At 40.6% G+C, this 16295-nt stretch overlaps 2 protein-coding genes across 3 annotated transcripts in view; one reads left to right on the forward strand and one right to left on the reverse strand.

The window, feature by feature from the left end:
- Positions 1–231: 231 nt before the first annotated feature.
- Positions 232–2073, forward strand: morn2 (MORN repeat containing 2). Its single transcript, XM_030046203.1, has 5 exons — positions 232–353; positions 587–637; positions 721–827; positions 986–1122; positions 1871–2073. The coding sequence occupies exons 1-5, from the start codon at positions 347–349 to the stop codon at positions 1971–1973; spliced, it is 405 nt and encodes a 134-aa protein (XP_029902063.1). The 5' UTR covers positions 232–346; the 3' UTR covers positions 1974–2073.
- Positions 2074–2759: 686 nt separating this feature from the next.
- Positions 2760–16295, reverse strand: part of strip2 (striatin interacting protein 2) — a 43081-nt gene continuing 29545 nt past the window's right edge. For both annotated transcript variants that reach the window (XM_030045404.1, XM_030045403.1), the window contains 11 exons: positions 16150–16215; positions 15945–16008; positions 15308–15379; positions 15034–15108; positions 14135–14232; positions 13150–13276; positions 11398–11498; positions 9069–9135; positions 8808–8912; positions 7708–7912; positions 2760–5840 (listed from right to left, as the gene is read on the reverse strand). In XM_030045404.1, coding sequence (XP_029901264.1) covers positions 5590–5840; positions 7708–7912; positions 8808–8912; positions 9069–9135; positions 11398–11498; positions 13150–13276; positions 14135–14232; positions 15034–15108; positions 15308–15379; positions 15945–16008; positions 16150–16215 — 1231 coding nt within the window. In that variant the 3' untranslated portion in view covers positions 2760–5589. The remainder of the gene's footprint in view (positions 5841–7707; positions 7913–8807; positions 8913–9068; positions 9136–11397; positions 11499–13149; positions 13277–14134; positions 14233–15033; positions 15109–15307; positions 15380–15944; positions 16009–16149; positions 16216–16295) is intronic.

A 16295-nucleotide genomic window follows, 5' to 3' on the forward strand; every position in this document is an offset into this window, starting at 1 on the left:
TATCACTTTTTGTCGGCACCAGTTCAGTTACTATGGCAACGTCGTTGTCAACGTAACTCAGCAGTAACAGTAAGTCAGATTACTGCTTGTAGTGGGCCTCTTCTACTTGTTTTGGGGGTAATTTGGTGAACTAACATAATATATGGATTTACTTGTACTGCCTAGCGTGTTTCGTGTCCATGCCTTTTATTTAGTGTAGTTTTTTTTTAAAAAAAACTTTGGTCTGACTTTTTACGTCAAAGAAATTGGACGGTGTGACGTTAACTTATGCTACACTTCAGCTCATTCTGTCAGAGCTGACAGCCATCTGCTAGCTGGGAGAAACTGTGAGAAACACCTTTCAAGAATGTCTGGTGAGGTGTGATTGTGGATATCTGATAACACACACACACACACACACACACACACACACACACATACACATACACATATTCTCCCCTGCCCTCCTCCTCTAGCTATTTCTCACATTAAGCTATATCTGTATTGCCAGATTGCTATCTAAGTTTCCATGTATTTTGGATAATTAAGCTGCACACCTGCCATTCAGCTTAAAATGCATAAGTACAATATGCCTGCTTGTTTGCAGAGGAAGAACAGTCGGTGGTGTCCTACATTTTCCTAAATGGAGACAAATATGGTGAGCAATATTAAATGATGAAGATACATCTCTCCATTTCTACAGCACAAACACATTGGCTCCCTCTCCTCTTGGTCTCACAGAGGGGGAAAGGAGCTGGTCTGCGTCAGGGGTGCTGATGAGGAGCGGCACTGGTAAACAGATTTCCGCCAATGGCATCATATACACCGGAGAGTGGCATGAGGACAAAGTATGTATTTGTATATACGCATATGAGCGAGAGTGCAGGCGTTTTGTATAGTTTATAATACTTGTTATTAACATCCATGCATGCTCTGGTAATGCAAGTACAGTTGTCATGCTGCTGATATTCTGCTCCCTCCCTCTCTCTCCCTCTCTCCCACCCAGATGAATGGCAGAGGGACCCTGCAGTACCCCTCTGGAGCAGTATATGAAGGAGACTTCAAAGACAACATGTACCACGGCATGGGGACATACATCTTCCCTGATGGCTCCAAGTACACAGGCAACTTCTGCAATAACAGGTGCAAACAACACAAAAGCATAAAAAATGATACTGTGTATTGCTACTTCAGTATTTTCTTATAAGAGACAAATAGTGGCAAGTCTATTAAGAGTAGAGCTGGGACTGTTATTATCATTGTTTATTATATATTTTTTTAATCAATCAATTAAAAATTTAGTGTAAAAGGTGTCAAAAAAATGGCAAATGCTCATGGGAAGTGTGCAGAGCCCAAAGTGATATCTTCACATTGCTTTCTTACTCTGACAAGTCACCAAAAAAAAAAAAAAGAAAAGAAAAAAAAAAAAAGTATTAATTTTACAATGAAATGAACAAAGAAAAATTAGCAAATCTTAGCATTGTAATGATTTTAATGAAGCGGTAAGCAAAAAATGTTTAGCTTCTTTGCTTGATAAATCGTCAAAACAATTAGTCGATTATCAAAATTATGATCAATTCATTTTCTGTTGATTGAATAACTAATTGACTGATCATTTCAGCACAATTCCATATGAGTTTCCATATGAATACACTGTAGTGTCCACCATTAGTGTGCAAAGGACCAAGCTTGCCCTTATTAAAGACCAGACAAAAAGTTTTCATGTACATTTCCACAGCAGTAAGCAATTTGTTCCCCTTAAATGTACTGTACTATTAGCATTCAATGGTTAAGACGCACATATGGTTGCAGAGTACAATCATTTGACAGATGATAGATAGTCCAGCCATTCAGTACTGTATATATTAATGAGTGTGTTCATCTGTTACAGGTTGGAAGGACAAGGGACGTTCACAGATGCACAGGGCCTGGTTTGGACTGGAAGTTTCCACGGCAAAGCAGCACCAAATCTCAGACTGAATCACAACATTTAGAGCATTACAACACACACTTTACTGTACTGTAATGTGTAAAACACTCTATGATATATGGTACATTTAAATTACGCTGTATTAGACAGAAGTAATCATCTGACAATGGCATTACTGTGTCTGTGTCTCACAGGCTTCCTTCAGTAAGATAAATGTGTTTACTACACAGTGACTCATAAATCTGTATTGCTGCCTGGAAGCAAAGAACCCATCACTTGCATTTCAGCGTATTCCTGACGGTAAAATGTCTGTGCAACTGCGCAGTGAGTGAGTCATGTCTCTTGCTCGGAGTCACTCTCTGAGCGGCATCTCCTGCTCTGACACGGCAAGTGTCTCCTCGTGTAAGCCTCATTTCACTTATGAAATATTGCACTGGTGTCATTTTTTCTGGCCCGGTTGCACACCACTCACTTCTTGCATAGGTTTATAGAATACCCAAATGACTAGAACAAACTTATTTTGTGGTGACAGCTGAGTAAGAGTTAGAATTATGAGCAGAACCCAAACATTGTGTGTTTATCCCAGTAATGTTAAGGACAAGTGCAGAACATTTTTCGCATGATGACCCTGCTGACCCTTCAGAGAGAGGAGGCTTATGCCCACATTCACCACAGCTGCACCCTCACTGTTGGTACATTGCCCTGAGGAAGTATGTGATGTGAATATGTGGTCAGTTTGACCTTCAATGTCGGTGCGTGTGCTGGTCTATGTCACGGCCTAAACTAATAAAAAAAAAATAGAGATAACTTCTAACGCATTTCATAACAGAATCAATCAACAAACAAGCAGAAATGTTCCAACACTGTTTAATAAGCAACTCTGATACCGTAATTTGTCATTCTGTTGAATAATGCCTCTATAGATCAGTAATTGCACATACCCCTGAACAAATTTAATGAATATTTATCTAGTTTATACAGATGTGGAAACTTGTATAACAAAAAACACAGGTATAGTAACATCCATTCAATGCTAACAACACCTCTGGTTAAATACTGTACCAGAATACAACACACAGTATATCCAATGATTGTACAAGTTTCAAGTAGAAAATAATAATCTGTATTGCAAAACCTCAATGGTGGATTCAATGAGAAGCCTCGGATAAGGCATATGACAATAACAATGACCCAATGGAGGCAACAACAAAGAAATAAAATGTTAAAAAATGGCACTTGACTTTGGCACGCGATACAAAAAAATACATTTGAAACTTGAAATGTGATTTAAAACTCACAATGAGTTCTTGTGTTCGGTGACAGTGTGAATGTGTGCCAATAATCCAACAACAGCCCACACAGTAAATGTTCAGTGCTTCAGGTGTAACCTCAGTACATGAGTGTGACAACAACAGGCTATGTGCATTCATCACCACAGGTAGTCAGCTAGAGGATGGCAGGGATACTTTTAAAAAAAAAAATCACAATATAATATCTCTATAAACCTGAGATTCTAGAAAGTATACAATATCATTTTCAAAGATTTTGCCTTCCATGAAAAACAGAGCTACCAGCGAAATCCCTTGCAATGAGCAACATGATGACAATGCCAACAAAAGACTTACATTTCTAATTGTGCTGGGAACATCATTAGACGAAAAAAAAGGTCCAAATATAAAAGTGTGAACATAGTTTTTCCAAAACAGAACAGACTGCAGCCATGCACGTTTCCACAGAGAACCACAGTTTGAGATTGAAAGACAAAATCTTCGTTATATACAAAGATAATACATGGCGACTCTTGACCCCTTTAAGTCATGTCGGAGAAGCAATTTCAAACTATGCGGTAATACGAAATAAGAGACCTTGCTGCTCGTCTTCAGAGCTTTTCTGTGTGCTTCAGTAGAGATGTTTCCAGAAAGTCCCCAAGAACAAACTCTGGAGCCCACTTAGGTAGTTGAGGGTGAAATAAGGTACAGTGGAGACATCCTAGAAAAACAGCACCATTTTTGTGACAACTGTGTTCTTCCTCGCAAGGGTGGCAAAGTGCTCACCAAGGCCACTTGGAGCTCAGTGGTTTATTGTGCTGTTGTTTGGGCCGACGGAGAGGGAAGCCGTGTATGTGGGCCAAGGGAAGGAGCAACCTTTGAGTGAAAATTCACCTTCAGACAGAATTAGGTTATTTTCACGAAGGTGAATTTGTGTATATGAACAATGGCTCCCATGAGAGTATCCATGGCATCAGTGCTTAGTTTTTGTTGTCGATTCTGGCTTTTATATTTTTAAAGCTGCAATAATCAAAATTGCTGAGGGTCAATTTAAGTCTTTACTGACTGAAAATATGGAATATGGATGAAATTTAAGTCCACAGGAATATCTCCAGTGGATCCTGTGTGATATTGCCTTACTCTTTCTTTCTTTCTTTCTTTTTACCTTGTTAAAGTCTTGTTTCTTGTCATTTCATTTGCTTTGTTTTCATTTTTCAACTGTAATTGCAAAATTCTCTGGAATACCTTTTCTCCCAGTAGTATTCCTTCTGTTTCCTAAAACCAGCTTCTACAAGTCTGGCCAGTTTCAAATCACCATTTTTTTCTTTCATACTTTACAGTTATGAACAAACCTAAATTTGGAATATATCTTCTTTTTTGGTGACATAAATAAGACTGAGGAGAGAGCTCCCACTTCCACATGTGGTTATCAAAACTACCCTGATAATACCAATTGGTTTGTCTTCAAAAGGCCATCTTTTCCTAGAAAACATGTTAAGAAAAAAATCCAAAATCCATCACCGGCAAAAATAAAACCTAGCAGACGTGAATAAAAATAAAAAAGACCCGTAACCTGTTCAAAGATAAACTGATTAAAAAAAAAAAGAAATTACAGCCTCAGAAATCATTTAGAATAAAACATTTAACCACATACATTTGTACAAATAAATAAATTACTCATCCAGAGGAGGTATAGTAATAACTATAAGAATAATAATACCATTATCATTATTATTAGTTATTGTTATAACTTCAATTTATATAACGCCATTCAAGGGAAACAAGGACGCTTTTACACATATTGAGTGTGTGAACATCACTGAGGAGTCAAACCAGCCCCCCTTTTTGAAAAGAGGGACTTATATTATGAATGGACAAAATGGTGTTGCGTGACAAGGGGGCAGTATTAACCAGAGCTGGCCAGAGGAGTCTCCTGCTACAGTGTTGCCAGATCTGTTGTATCTGCTGCTACCTGTGTCCATGCCTGTCATGTCCACGTGTGTTCACAGCTGTCATAGGCACATGTTAGCGTTGTGCTCGTGTGTTTGTGTGTCTGTGGCAACTATGTTGGCGCGCCTGCATTTGCGAGCAAAAGCTGGGCTCACAGTAGGATGCCCCTTATCTTTCATTTCCTCTCCATTGTAATTTCCAGCAATTATTTTCTTTCCCCACCCTCCTCTCTTGTATTTCCATCTCTGATCTGCAGCATAACCCCTGCTGGTCCTGTCCTCTTCCCCCTCTGTTCCTCCATCCCTCCCTCTCTGTCGCTGTTACTGCAGCAGAAACACCCTCATCACTACAGCAGACTGGTAGATGACCTCTCAACTGACAAACCCTTCAGCTCCTTTCCCTCCCATCCTTCATCTCTCCCTCTTTTCCCTCCCTACCTCCCTCCCTCTCTCCCGCTCCGCATCACGGCTTCTGCAGCAGTCCCTCCCACTGGATTGGCTGGGAGAAGACCTCTCTCTCTAGCCACATCTCGTAGCTGTAGTGGAAGTCCTCCGGCAGCTCGACGCGCTGTCCCAGCACGCTCTGCAGGCAGTTGTCCACAGGGGTGAACTCGCCGTTCTGGTTCTTGTCGTAGCGGCGGCTGTTGAACTTCTCGATGCTCTCCCGCAGGGCGCACTCCTCCGCCTGGAAGTCCCACGGCCGCGCGTCGATATCTGCGAGGAGAGGAGGGACGAGATAACATCAGAGAAAACATCAGTCAGACTCACTGACAGTTCACTTGAGAAATGCTTTCATACTGCATTGCATGCATATAGAGCACAAAAAGAGTTCTGCATTGTACATGATATGTCCTGGCATAAGTGTGCAATATGCTTGGGTGATGATATATTGCAAAATATTCAATATTATTGCAATACATTGAGATTTCCATTTCATTAGATTCTAAATTCTCCTAAAATCTCCTCAATTAAATGGTTTATATACATGAATTTCACATCAATCCAAACTGCCATGTGTGTAATCACATTACCTATACTATAATTACCTAAACAATTAAAATTACTCTGTTCAGTTGTTATACAGACAACTTGCCACTAGCTGCCATGCCAACAATTAAGCAAACTTGCAAGTAAAATGCAAAAAATAATATTGTTATTCTGTTATTATCAGACATTCAAGAATTGAACCCACTGATACCATAGTTGAAACTTCCAACTGCTTTCAGAATAATGTCATTAAAATAACTCAATAGCTCAATACAAAAGCGTTGTCTTGCATAGTTATGGTCATTCTGATTTGGTTTGGCAATGGTCCTTTGACTTCAGGTGGCAAAAATCACATATGGCTGCAAAAACGGTGACCTTCGATATTTTTGGATGTTAGTCCGCATTCTGTCTGCTAACTCAGTGTGAGTCCTGATGAGAGACTAAAAAAATGACTGAAAATGGAAAGGTGAAAGTCTTATAGTAACATGAACAAAATGTAACAAACATATTCAGGGAATGTATCCCTGATGAATGGCAGGGTAATAATAGTGTTAATGTATTCATTACATGCATTTGAAATAAATAATATTGTATCATTGTTACTCCTTATATTCTTCCATATCCATAACATTTTTCCCTCTTTCTCTCTTCCTCTGCCTTTATCCATCTTTCTCCGTAACACTCATGGTGACAGATCGCTTGCTCTCCCGCGAGGGGACCGTGACCCTGAGTGTCCCCTTTCTCTGTTGCTATGGCAACACATACCAGACTGTTCGCCAGTGACTGCACGAGCATTTCATTTCACTCACATACACACACGCGTGCACAAAGTCACACACAGCCTGATACATATTTAAACACATGCACACCATTAGCTATAAAACCTCCTGTAAATTAGGCAATTAGCATTTATTAACCTCAAATGTCATGTTCACATAGTAATGTCTCTTCTTGCCATTTTGCATACTACAGACAGTGGTTTCTATTTCTCAACCCTGAGTGAGTGCAGAGTAGCGCTGCTGGCAGCAGGGAGAAGCATGACCATTTCATCAATGAAGATCTAAAAAGACAAACTACGTTACGGCTCCGGTAGAAGAGCAAATAAGGATCAGTCTGTACTCTGGGCACGACTGTACTGCCTGTTCCCAAATCGAGGCTGAGCTCTGAAGTTTCTGAAGTCATTAGGCTGGCAGACACAGGCTTAGAGAGCCTTAGAGACTCTTTCTGAAGCTAATTTTTCTTAACCTCTTCAACTCTGCCAGTCCCATTGGTGGGGTCATCGTTACAAATGCATGTTGTGTGGCCGAGCTTTGTTCAAACTCACAAAACATTAGGCTAAATTCTGGTGGAGGTCCAAAGGCTTCAAAAGATACCAAATATGTCCAAATGAATCACAGGGAAATGTGAGTAAAATGATTTTCTATTTGATGTAATGGTGAAGCTGTAGAAAAATGGCATCTTGGGTTTGAGTATTTCACTCAATACAGGTGTGATGTAGCTTGAATAAAGTATATTTTTTTGATATTTTTTGTGTATAGTTTTTTGATTTTTTAAACAGTTCTTCATCACTCAGGCTCCTCTGGCTGGTTCTTACCATTGCCGTAAGCCCAGTCGTCATTGAGCCTGTGGCGGACCTTCTGGTAGATGGCTGACATGGTCTTCATGTTGCTCTTCCTCCACTGGCGGCCCAGGTACTTGGTCTGGATCTTGAGCAGCTTGAGGACATAGAGCTGCATCATGGCCTGCTTCACCTTCAGAGCTCTCTTCAGGATCGGGGCAGACTTGAACACCACCAGCATCTGATGGGGAGCAGGGAAGGGGAGCATGTTTGACTGGATGTGATATTAAGTGGAAATAACCGCTGGGATAAAGGACACTTAGAGAGAGAGAGGGGCTGAATAAGACTGAGGACCGAGGAAAGCTGAGGACAAACTAGAGGCCCGCTGCAAAAAACGTTCATCTCAACAAGACATTAAGTCTGGTAGTGACTCTTCTTCTTACAAAAAATGTCAAAATTTTGCTAATTGTTAAAGATAACTTTTTTTAGATGCAAAAATTTTGCTTAAACTAGTGGCAGTATCTTGAAATACGAAGAAATCAAACCACGAGCATCAAAATTAAAGCATCAAGCATCAAGAATGAAGTGATACGATTCAATAGGATTTTAATTTGATTCATAAAATTCTTAAAACAAGCTGATTTTCAATGGCCAATTGTGATTTTTTTTTTTTTTTTTTTTGTCTGAGGAAGGCCAAAACCTCACACGGTGGTACACCATTAAATGGTGATGGAAGCATATCATCTAGTGTGCAGACTCGACTCTTTCCATTGTGAAATCGTGAAAATCTCAACTTTGTTGAGATTGTCTCAATGTTGTTGGCAGATTTTTCCATTAGTTAATTTTTTTTTTTAAAAAGTCATATTAAGTACTTGACATGACACACTATAAGATACTGAGATGGATATTGTCTGGAGTGCAGCCTATACAAGCCCTGCGTTCCAATACTCATACTACCATACTATTTAGTAGGGAAAAAAAAGAATTAGCATGCATATTTCATACTAAACTACATACTTTGTAAGGGCAGCTGCAGTACATACTAAAAGTAAAAAGTATAACTATGCGATTTGGAACGCAGGGAAGGTGTTTCCCGAGGCTGTGATGCTGTGTGGAGGTGTGTCCAGTTTACTCACCATGGTCCTGGAGTGTTTCCACTTGGTCAGTTTGTTCAGGATCCTCAGCAGGTTGATACATGAAAACAAGTTCCTCCAGCAGAACTGGTTGCTGTCTCCCGCTTCCTAGGAACAAAGACACACACACACACACACACACACACACACACACATGCACACACAAACTGAAAGGTCAAAATGACACTGGGAGGCGTGTTCTCAAAGTCAGCTTTCATTCAGTGATGATCGTGTGGATGTGAAGCCGGCAGCATTTTGACTCACCAGGCTCTCGGCTGTGAGCTCAGGCATCTCATGGACCACACAGTGGGGGAAGTCCAGCACACAGATACTGCAATGAGAACACACACACACACACACACACACACACAAAGAAAAAAGTGATTTTTATTAGCTGTGCCACACAAGCACTAACTTCCAATTTCTCTCTGTAATGGAAGTATGCGATTTTGACCACTAGACGGCGTCATCAGTACAAACACAAATCATACACACACACACACACACACACACACACACACACTCAACATAGGCTATGGTTTACTGAGCCAGACTTGTCGGCCAGAATGAACCGTGTCACAGCATCACTGACTTATGAGGCTTTTTGTTTGTTTAGTGTTGGGTCGAGTAACTTAACATTAACTTAACAAATGTAAAATCAATTCATTAGTTGGATAAATTCGTTTAGCTTGCTCTGATAATATCAGTCCAGACTGAGTGAACAAGTCTGGGCCCTCAACAGCTTGAAATCTACGTGCATTAGCCTTCCAACACCAGACTTGCTGCCCCACAAAACCGGCATCAGCCTGGCTGTGTGTGTGTGTGTGTGTGTGTGTGTGTGTGTGAGTGTGTGTGTTGGAGAGCAGAGGGAGGGGGAATTACTCCAAAACAGATCAAAGCAGCCAGACCAACCTGGCTATTTTCAGAGCTCAGAATTTCAGTAGCTATGATGGTTACAGTGGAGTAATTGATATAAATCAGCAACACTTGTGTTTTGATCATCTGCACATTTGAACATGCAAAATAATACTTTTTAATTCTGAGTGACATGTCTTGCATTAGGTTCACGTAATCTTGTTTTATTCTACATTCGTCCTCTAAAATCTGCTACAGTCAGTGTTTAGTTACTCTAATTTGTTGTGTGTGTAATCAAAATTATGTATGCATGCTATTACTGTATATATTCAGCTCTTACCTACTGTAGGTAACTCACACCCAGCTGCAGTGCCAATAATTTCAGAAACTTTTTGGTAACACTTTACAATAAGAGTACACCAATTAACGTTAGTTAACGTTAGTTAATGCCGTAATGGTTAATTAACTGTTAGTTAATGATTATTATGGCATTTACTAATGTTAATAATATCTACAATAACCCTTAAATAACATATAAATTAATACCTTAGCATGAACAGCATTAGTGCATGATTCTTAGACACATTAGTTAACGATTAGTTAACTGTTACTTAATGTTTATTACCTGTTACTTAATGTTTATTACGGCATTAACTAATGTTAATTGCTGTACTCTTATTGTAAAGTGTTACCACTTAACAATATGAAACAATTAGTGAGAAACAAAAACTGATATTAAAGCAAATACTCCACCCACAAGGCCACAAATATAGCGATATTCAATTATTGCCAGATATCGGCCCAAGCCTAATAGCAACTATATATACAGAACTGGAAGCATATACTGTATATTGCAATTCATAGCTCAGAATTTCAGAATGTCCTGTACATATATATATATATATATATATGTGTGTGTGTGTGTGTGTGTGTGTGTGTGTATATATATCTATAGATATCTCTCTCTCTCTCTCTCTCTCTCTATATATATATATATATATATATATGTACACATACATCTATATCTATATCTATATATCTATATCTATCTATATCTATATATATATCTATATCTATCTATATATATATATATATCTATATATAGATATAGATATAGATATATAGATAGATATAGATATATATATATATATGTGTGTACAGTATGTATGACTCCTCAGTTCTCAGCCTCAGTCCTTTAAACAGCACGGGAAGATTCCTGTCACGTAACGTGTGGTTAAGAGATGTTTGTTTTGTTTGTTTCATACCTGAACACGCTATCCTGGCACTGACAGGGTGATGCCATCTGTGCCACCTTCTAAAGCCTGCTGATAAACATGCATGTGGACTAGCGGTCGTGCCCGTATTCGGTTATTTGTCGTGTTCTATCATACCTGCGTGCCACGCAGAGCAAAGCCTCCACCAGGCGCCTCTTTTTTGGCTAATAGCACTAAACAGGTGCCCGCGTGAGGCACCGGTCATGGTTACTAGTGTTGCTATGAGAAAATTGAAATTAGAGGCACGGTGCTGGTTTGCTGCAATTTGTCATTTTTTTATGTGTTTAAGACAATGCAATGAATGGTATTAGTGCTAAGACGGGAACAGGCATTAATGCACTGTTACCTGTGGAGAGTACAAAGAAAAAGTCAGTGCAGTAAAGAGAAGTTTTGTCTTGAGTTACAAGGAACTGGATGCCTTTGGTGAGGTTTTAACATGACAGAAAATCAGCAAAGCATCCTACCTGTTTTTGGCACTGATGTAGGACATGATGTTCTGGTTGAAGAACTTGAGGATGAGTGGGATGCAGTTGGCAAACACTAAGTGCTGGGAGACAATCTCAAACTGCAGGAAAAGAGGAGGCGGCAGGGTGGGATAGCGGTTAGAGACACGGTCCTGATGCTGAAAAATCACTGATTTGATCAACACTGCGACAACAGTGTTGCTCAGGGTCCCAGCCAAAGGGACCCTGAGCAACACAAACAACCCCTCATGCACTGTAAGTCAGATAAAGTGTGTGTCAGCAAGTTAAGGTGTGTGCTTTTCTCACAATGTTCCAAGCACAAGTCTGTTTCTTAACCTTTGTTGGATGTGATCCTTGCATTTTTCCTATCCTTCCTTCCCATGTGTCCCCCTCTCCTATCATAAATCAAATGTAGAAGAAACACCATAACAACTTACTTTTCTTGGTTACAGTGTTTTGTTGTTGTTGTTGTTGTCATAAAGTAGTTGCTATGTTAAATACATTTCTGAAGCATGCTGTTCCTGCAATTTGACCTTAAGTTCTGGCAGGAGAAAATTCATAGCTCTTAAACGATTCGGAAAAAACAATCCTCTAACCCACAGCCACTAGTGCTATTGATGAGTTCTCATGAGGGGCAAAGGTGAACGGAAAGAAGATTTGCATTTTAATGCTGCAGCAGTGCAATTCCTTTTGTCTCATCCAGGAACAGCAATAACTCTACTGTTCAGTCTGAATCTGGGATCATATTTCAGTATCTTCATTGACTGTGGTAGCTAAAAATGTGTTAAAGATGCCAGTGTATTGTTTTTTTTGAATGTAACGATTCCTTAATAAGCTGAGGGGGGTTATACAGAAGGATTTATCTATAGTTTTGATGCCTAGAGGCTTGTTAGTTAAAAATGCACAGGATTGATCAACTTAGCTGACCTTTTTGGCTGCATTCTTCCTCTGTATATTGTACGTGTCACGAGTTCATCTCCTTTTCTAGCAGCAGAGGGCGCTGCCACCATTACTGTACAGAGAAGCCAGCTCAAACCTTGCAAAAGACATCAGTCTTCCTAGCAACAGAAAACGTGCCCCCATGTTTAGGGCACCCACTCTTTTAAGGAAATCCTTTTCCAGGATTATTCGAAGACATATTCAAAGACTTATGTACATGTTTGCATCTGCTCACAGACCGGCATCTTAGAAAATGTCGACATGAACAAGGAGGCCAAATAGCTCAAAATTATGTGAAATTGATGTCTCAACATGTTTTGTCGACACGTTGTGCATTGCACAGCATGCTGTTTGCATGTAAATAACAAAGAGAGAGAGAGAAAGAGAAAGAGAGAGAAAGGGAGCGTGCAGATAGTCTTACAGCTGACGTTGAATATTGCTGATAACAGAAATATTACAGGATATTAAATCCTTGAAATAGGACCCAAATCCTGTCCGTGCATGGCTTCAATCCCTCTCGTTCTTTCTTTTTTTTTTTTTGTATGGTGTTTACGGAGATGAATAGAGCACCAAGTGTGTGTGAGTGTAGCGCAGGAGGATTTGAGGTATGAGGGGGATGGGGACAGGGTCCAAAGGTGGGGGTGGGGAGCCAGGAGAATGAAAGAGGAGCAAAGTAATGGTACGGCTGACCTGGTAATCGCAGAGGAGAGTGGAGGTAGAAGGGGGCGGGGGGGTGACACAGAGCGAAGCTGAGACAAAAAAAAAACGATAGAGGCGCCTGTTGCAGACAGCGATGACGATGTGCGTGCCGACCTGATAAATGTGGTTGAGTTTGAAGTGTTTCAGGAGGAGCAGCAGCAGAGCAGAGATCGCCTTGACGATGATCTCCTTGTGGCGGTTCACATCGATGCCCAGCTTCATGCTCTGCAGGACGGTGATGCTGCAGGACAGAAACACACACACACGTTCAGTTTCACCGATAATGTGTGAAAAATCAGCCTTGCAGCAAATGTAGAAAAAGAACTTTGCTTTTGTGTATTTATCATACATTCATTTTCAGTAGAATAATAGTCATCAGATTTATAGTGTTAGTGCCCACTGGCCAGGAAAAGTATAGTGATGAAGACCTCCATTTTTGGAATCACATGTACCCCGCTGGGCTCAGATCAAATCCCACCTTTCCTCCTACATCTTACCTTCTTTATCTGCCTCTCAGCCTTACTACTGTCTCAGCAAGAGAGAGAAAATAACTAAATATAGAAATACAAAAATACCAAGAGGAGAGGATTGCTCACTCTTTTGAACAGGAAACAAGGAGAAATGCTGTTTAGTCCCATGGTGCACACAAGGTTTCACTGGCAACAGCAGAGCTAGTTTTGGTAGACTTTTAATTTATTGGTCTCCCATGGGTGGAATTCACTTGTTGCCCTGCGGTAGCTGATGGGCCCCCTGGAGATTTCACATCTCTATGCCACTGTGCTGTCCCAAAGTAGGATAGGATATGTGGCCTATTTCCAATAGCAGAAATTGTGAAGGGATGAAAAAGGTGCAGTGTTCACAATAATAAAGCCACTGCCTCTGTCTGTAAATTAAATACTGATCAATAATCATCAGACGTGATTTGTAGAGGATGTTTTTTTGAAGTGTAAATGCTGATACAATTTGACAGCAAACAAGTATAGTGCATTGGAGTTACTTAAGCCCCAGCTGACAGGTGTGAATTTGGCTCTTAAAGTCCGCGGCACCATGGGAAAAAGATTTATAGAGCACTCTAGGCTACGGTAACCTTTTTACTTACGGCATCTCCTCGGGCAGTACATCAGCCAGGATGTTAATGGAGTCCGTTTTGGCTTTGGAGGTTGGGGCCGCGGCCAGGAGCAGCTTCAGAAGGGCAATCTGACACAGGACAGGATTACAGTAAGACGAGGCCCCGTGTGCTTCAGCAGGTAACTGATGCTTCACTATCTGTTTGGCTGTGAGAGTAAACAGGTGGGTCTGCCTCTATTTCTCTCAGATTACTCCTCACTCAATATTACAACCTCTATACTAACATGTAGACATATGCGGATCAGGTGTGGAAAACAGTGTCTCCGCCCAAATTTTGTGTGCAATTCCAAACCTTTTCCAGACCTGGGATTACCCAAATTCTTTGAACACACCCCATACTTTTTGTGTACTTTAAGATATTCCAGTTCTGCAGAAGAGACATGCTTCCAATCTAATTTCATCTGCTTTCCTTTGGACACAGTGTACCAAAGCCTGATTTGAAGCCAGATTCTCTCGTGTTTAGCTAGAAGAGTGGTTTTCAAACTCTGGTCCGGGGACTCCAGCAGGCCCTGGACCACAAACTATTCCTCATTTTGCAGAGGTCTATCTCGTTTAATTTCACGATTTATTGTTCAGGTCATTGTTCAGGTTTGGCATTTAATGCAAACCAAAATATTGTTTCATATCAGGGGTGCACAGGGCAAAACAACTTCAGATCTGCAGCTCAGTGAATATAGCAGAGGAGTATAGTGCCTTTTTACAGGGTCACAGATGCTAGTAAGGATGAGTTATGGAAAATTTAAGTTTTTGACCAGAGACCAACTCAAGCAAAGAGTAATATTGCCAATCATAAGACAATAAACAGCATCAGAAAAATCACTTATCTTGTTCTTCATTCCTTTGTGAAGAGACACATTATGAGGCACTCACCACATACTGAGAGAGGTTAGGGAGCATGCCCAGGTACAGCATCTCTGCCGGCGTCTCCTCCACCTCCTCCTCCCCCTGTACAACACAACACACACACACACACAATCACACACACAGATGCACGTCAATCTAGAGAGGCTTAACGGTTTTCATCAGTCCAAGGGTCACGCAACTTCCCAACACATAGAGACCATGTGATCCTTCAGTTCAAAGCATGAAAGGCAAGTAAAAAAAAAAAAAAAAGAAAGAAAGTATGCACGGTGGCAGCACTCACCAATGTCATCGGACACTGCTGTAGTTCTTCCTCCCTCTTGATCTGCACCTCAGCAATGGACACATACTTGTGCTGAGGAGAAGAAAGAAAGGTACATAATTTAGGTACGCATCACTTTCAACACATTGTAGCTTGGGAAAAATCCATTTTTTACATAAACAAGTGTAAATGCATACGTAAACAGATGTTTGCATGAGTCATGTGACTGTATTAAGACAGCTGATAGGTCCAAATTTTGCTGAAGCAGTAACGTACATGTTTTTATGAAAGCAGCATCTTGCAAGGAGTGTTAATTAGAACTGCTGATCGACAACCAGAAGTGTATATATCGGTGTAACTATACCTCTCGGGCCATTACAAGGAGACTTTGGGGATTTCAAAATGGGATGTGTGAGGCGTCAATAGTGAGAGAGTATTGATTAAGAAGAAACACTCCGGCTATAATGAGCCAGAGTGGAGGGAGAATGGAAAGGGGGAAGGACAGAGGTTATTGTAGATGTGGGTGTGTGTGTATGTGTGTATGGGGCTTGTTGTTGGATGCCTGTGGGAATGAGTTACTGATTGAGAAAGTGAGTCAGAGAGCCAGAAATACAGAAATAGGTAAAAAGAAAAGAGAGGCAACATGAGCCCTTCTCACCTGCTTAAGAGTCTTCACACTCTCATGGATGGGTCTGGGCAAGCCCACCAGCGTCTCCGTGTCACTACCCAACAATAAACCCTTATTTTAGAAAACAGGAATCTCACTGGAGGACCATTTGAAAGTCTAATTATTGCACACAGTGTTCCTGTGAATGATTCCTTTGGTTTATGATAATAAACAATGTCTTCAGTGCAAAACCTACTTTCCCAGAGTAAAGCCGATGAATTTGTTTCTACTTGTCTCCAGGAAGTGCTCGATGTCTTTCTCCCTGTGGACAGACAAGACAGCTTTGTGTGGATGCGATCATTTTTGATGCGAATAGGGACAGCTGCTGCAGGAGTTCACATG

This window comes from Myripristis murdjan, chromosome 23, assembly GCF_902150065.1.
Source record: "Myripristis murdjan chromosome 23, fMyrMur1.1, whole genome shotgun sequence".
NCBI classification, from domain to species: Eukaryota; Metazoa; Chordata; class Actinopteri; order Holocentriformes; family Holocentridae; genus Myripristis; species Myripristis murdjan.

Bases quoted from the DNA above. Each gene is read 5' to 3' on its own strand.
- morn2 (XM_030046203.1), top strand. The intron at 828-985 runs GTATGTATTTGT...TCTCCCACCCAG, and splicing joins GAGAGTGGCATGAGGACAAA to ATGAATGGCAGAGGGACCCT. The intron at 1,123-1,870 runs GTGCAAACAACA...CATCTGTTACAG, and splicing joins GGCAACTTCTGCAATAACAG to GTTGGAAGGACAAGGGACGT.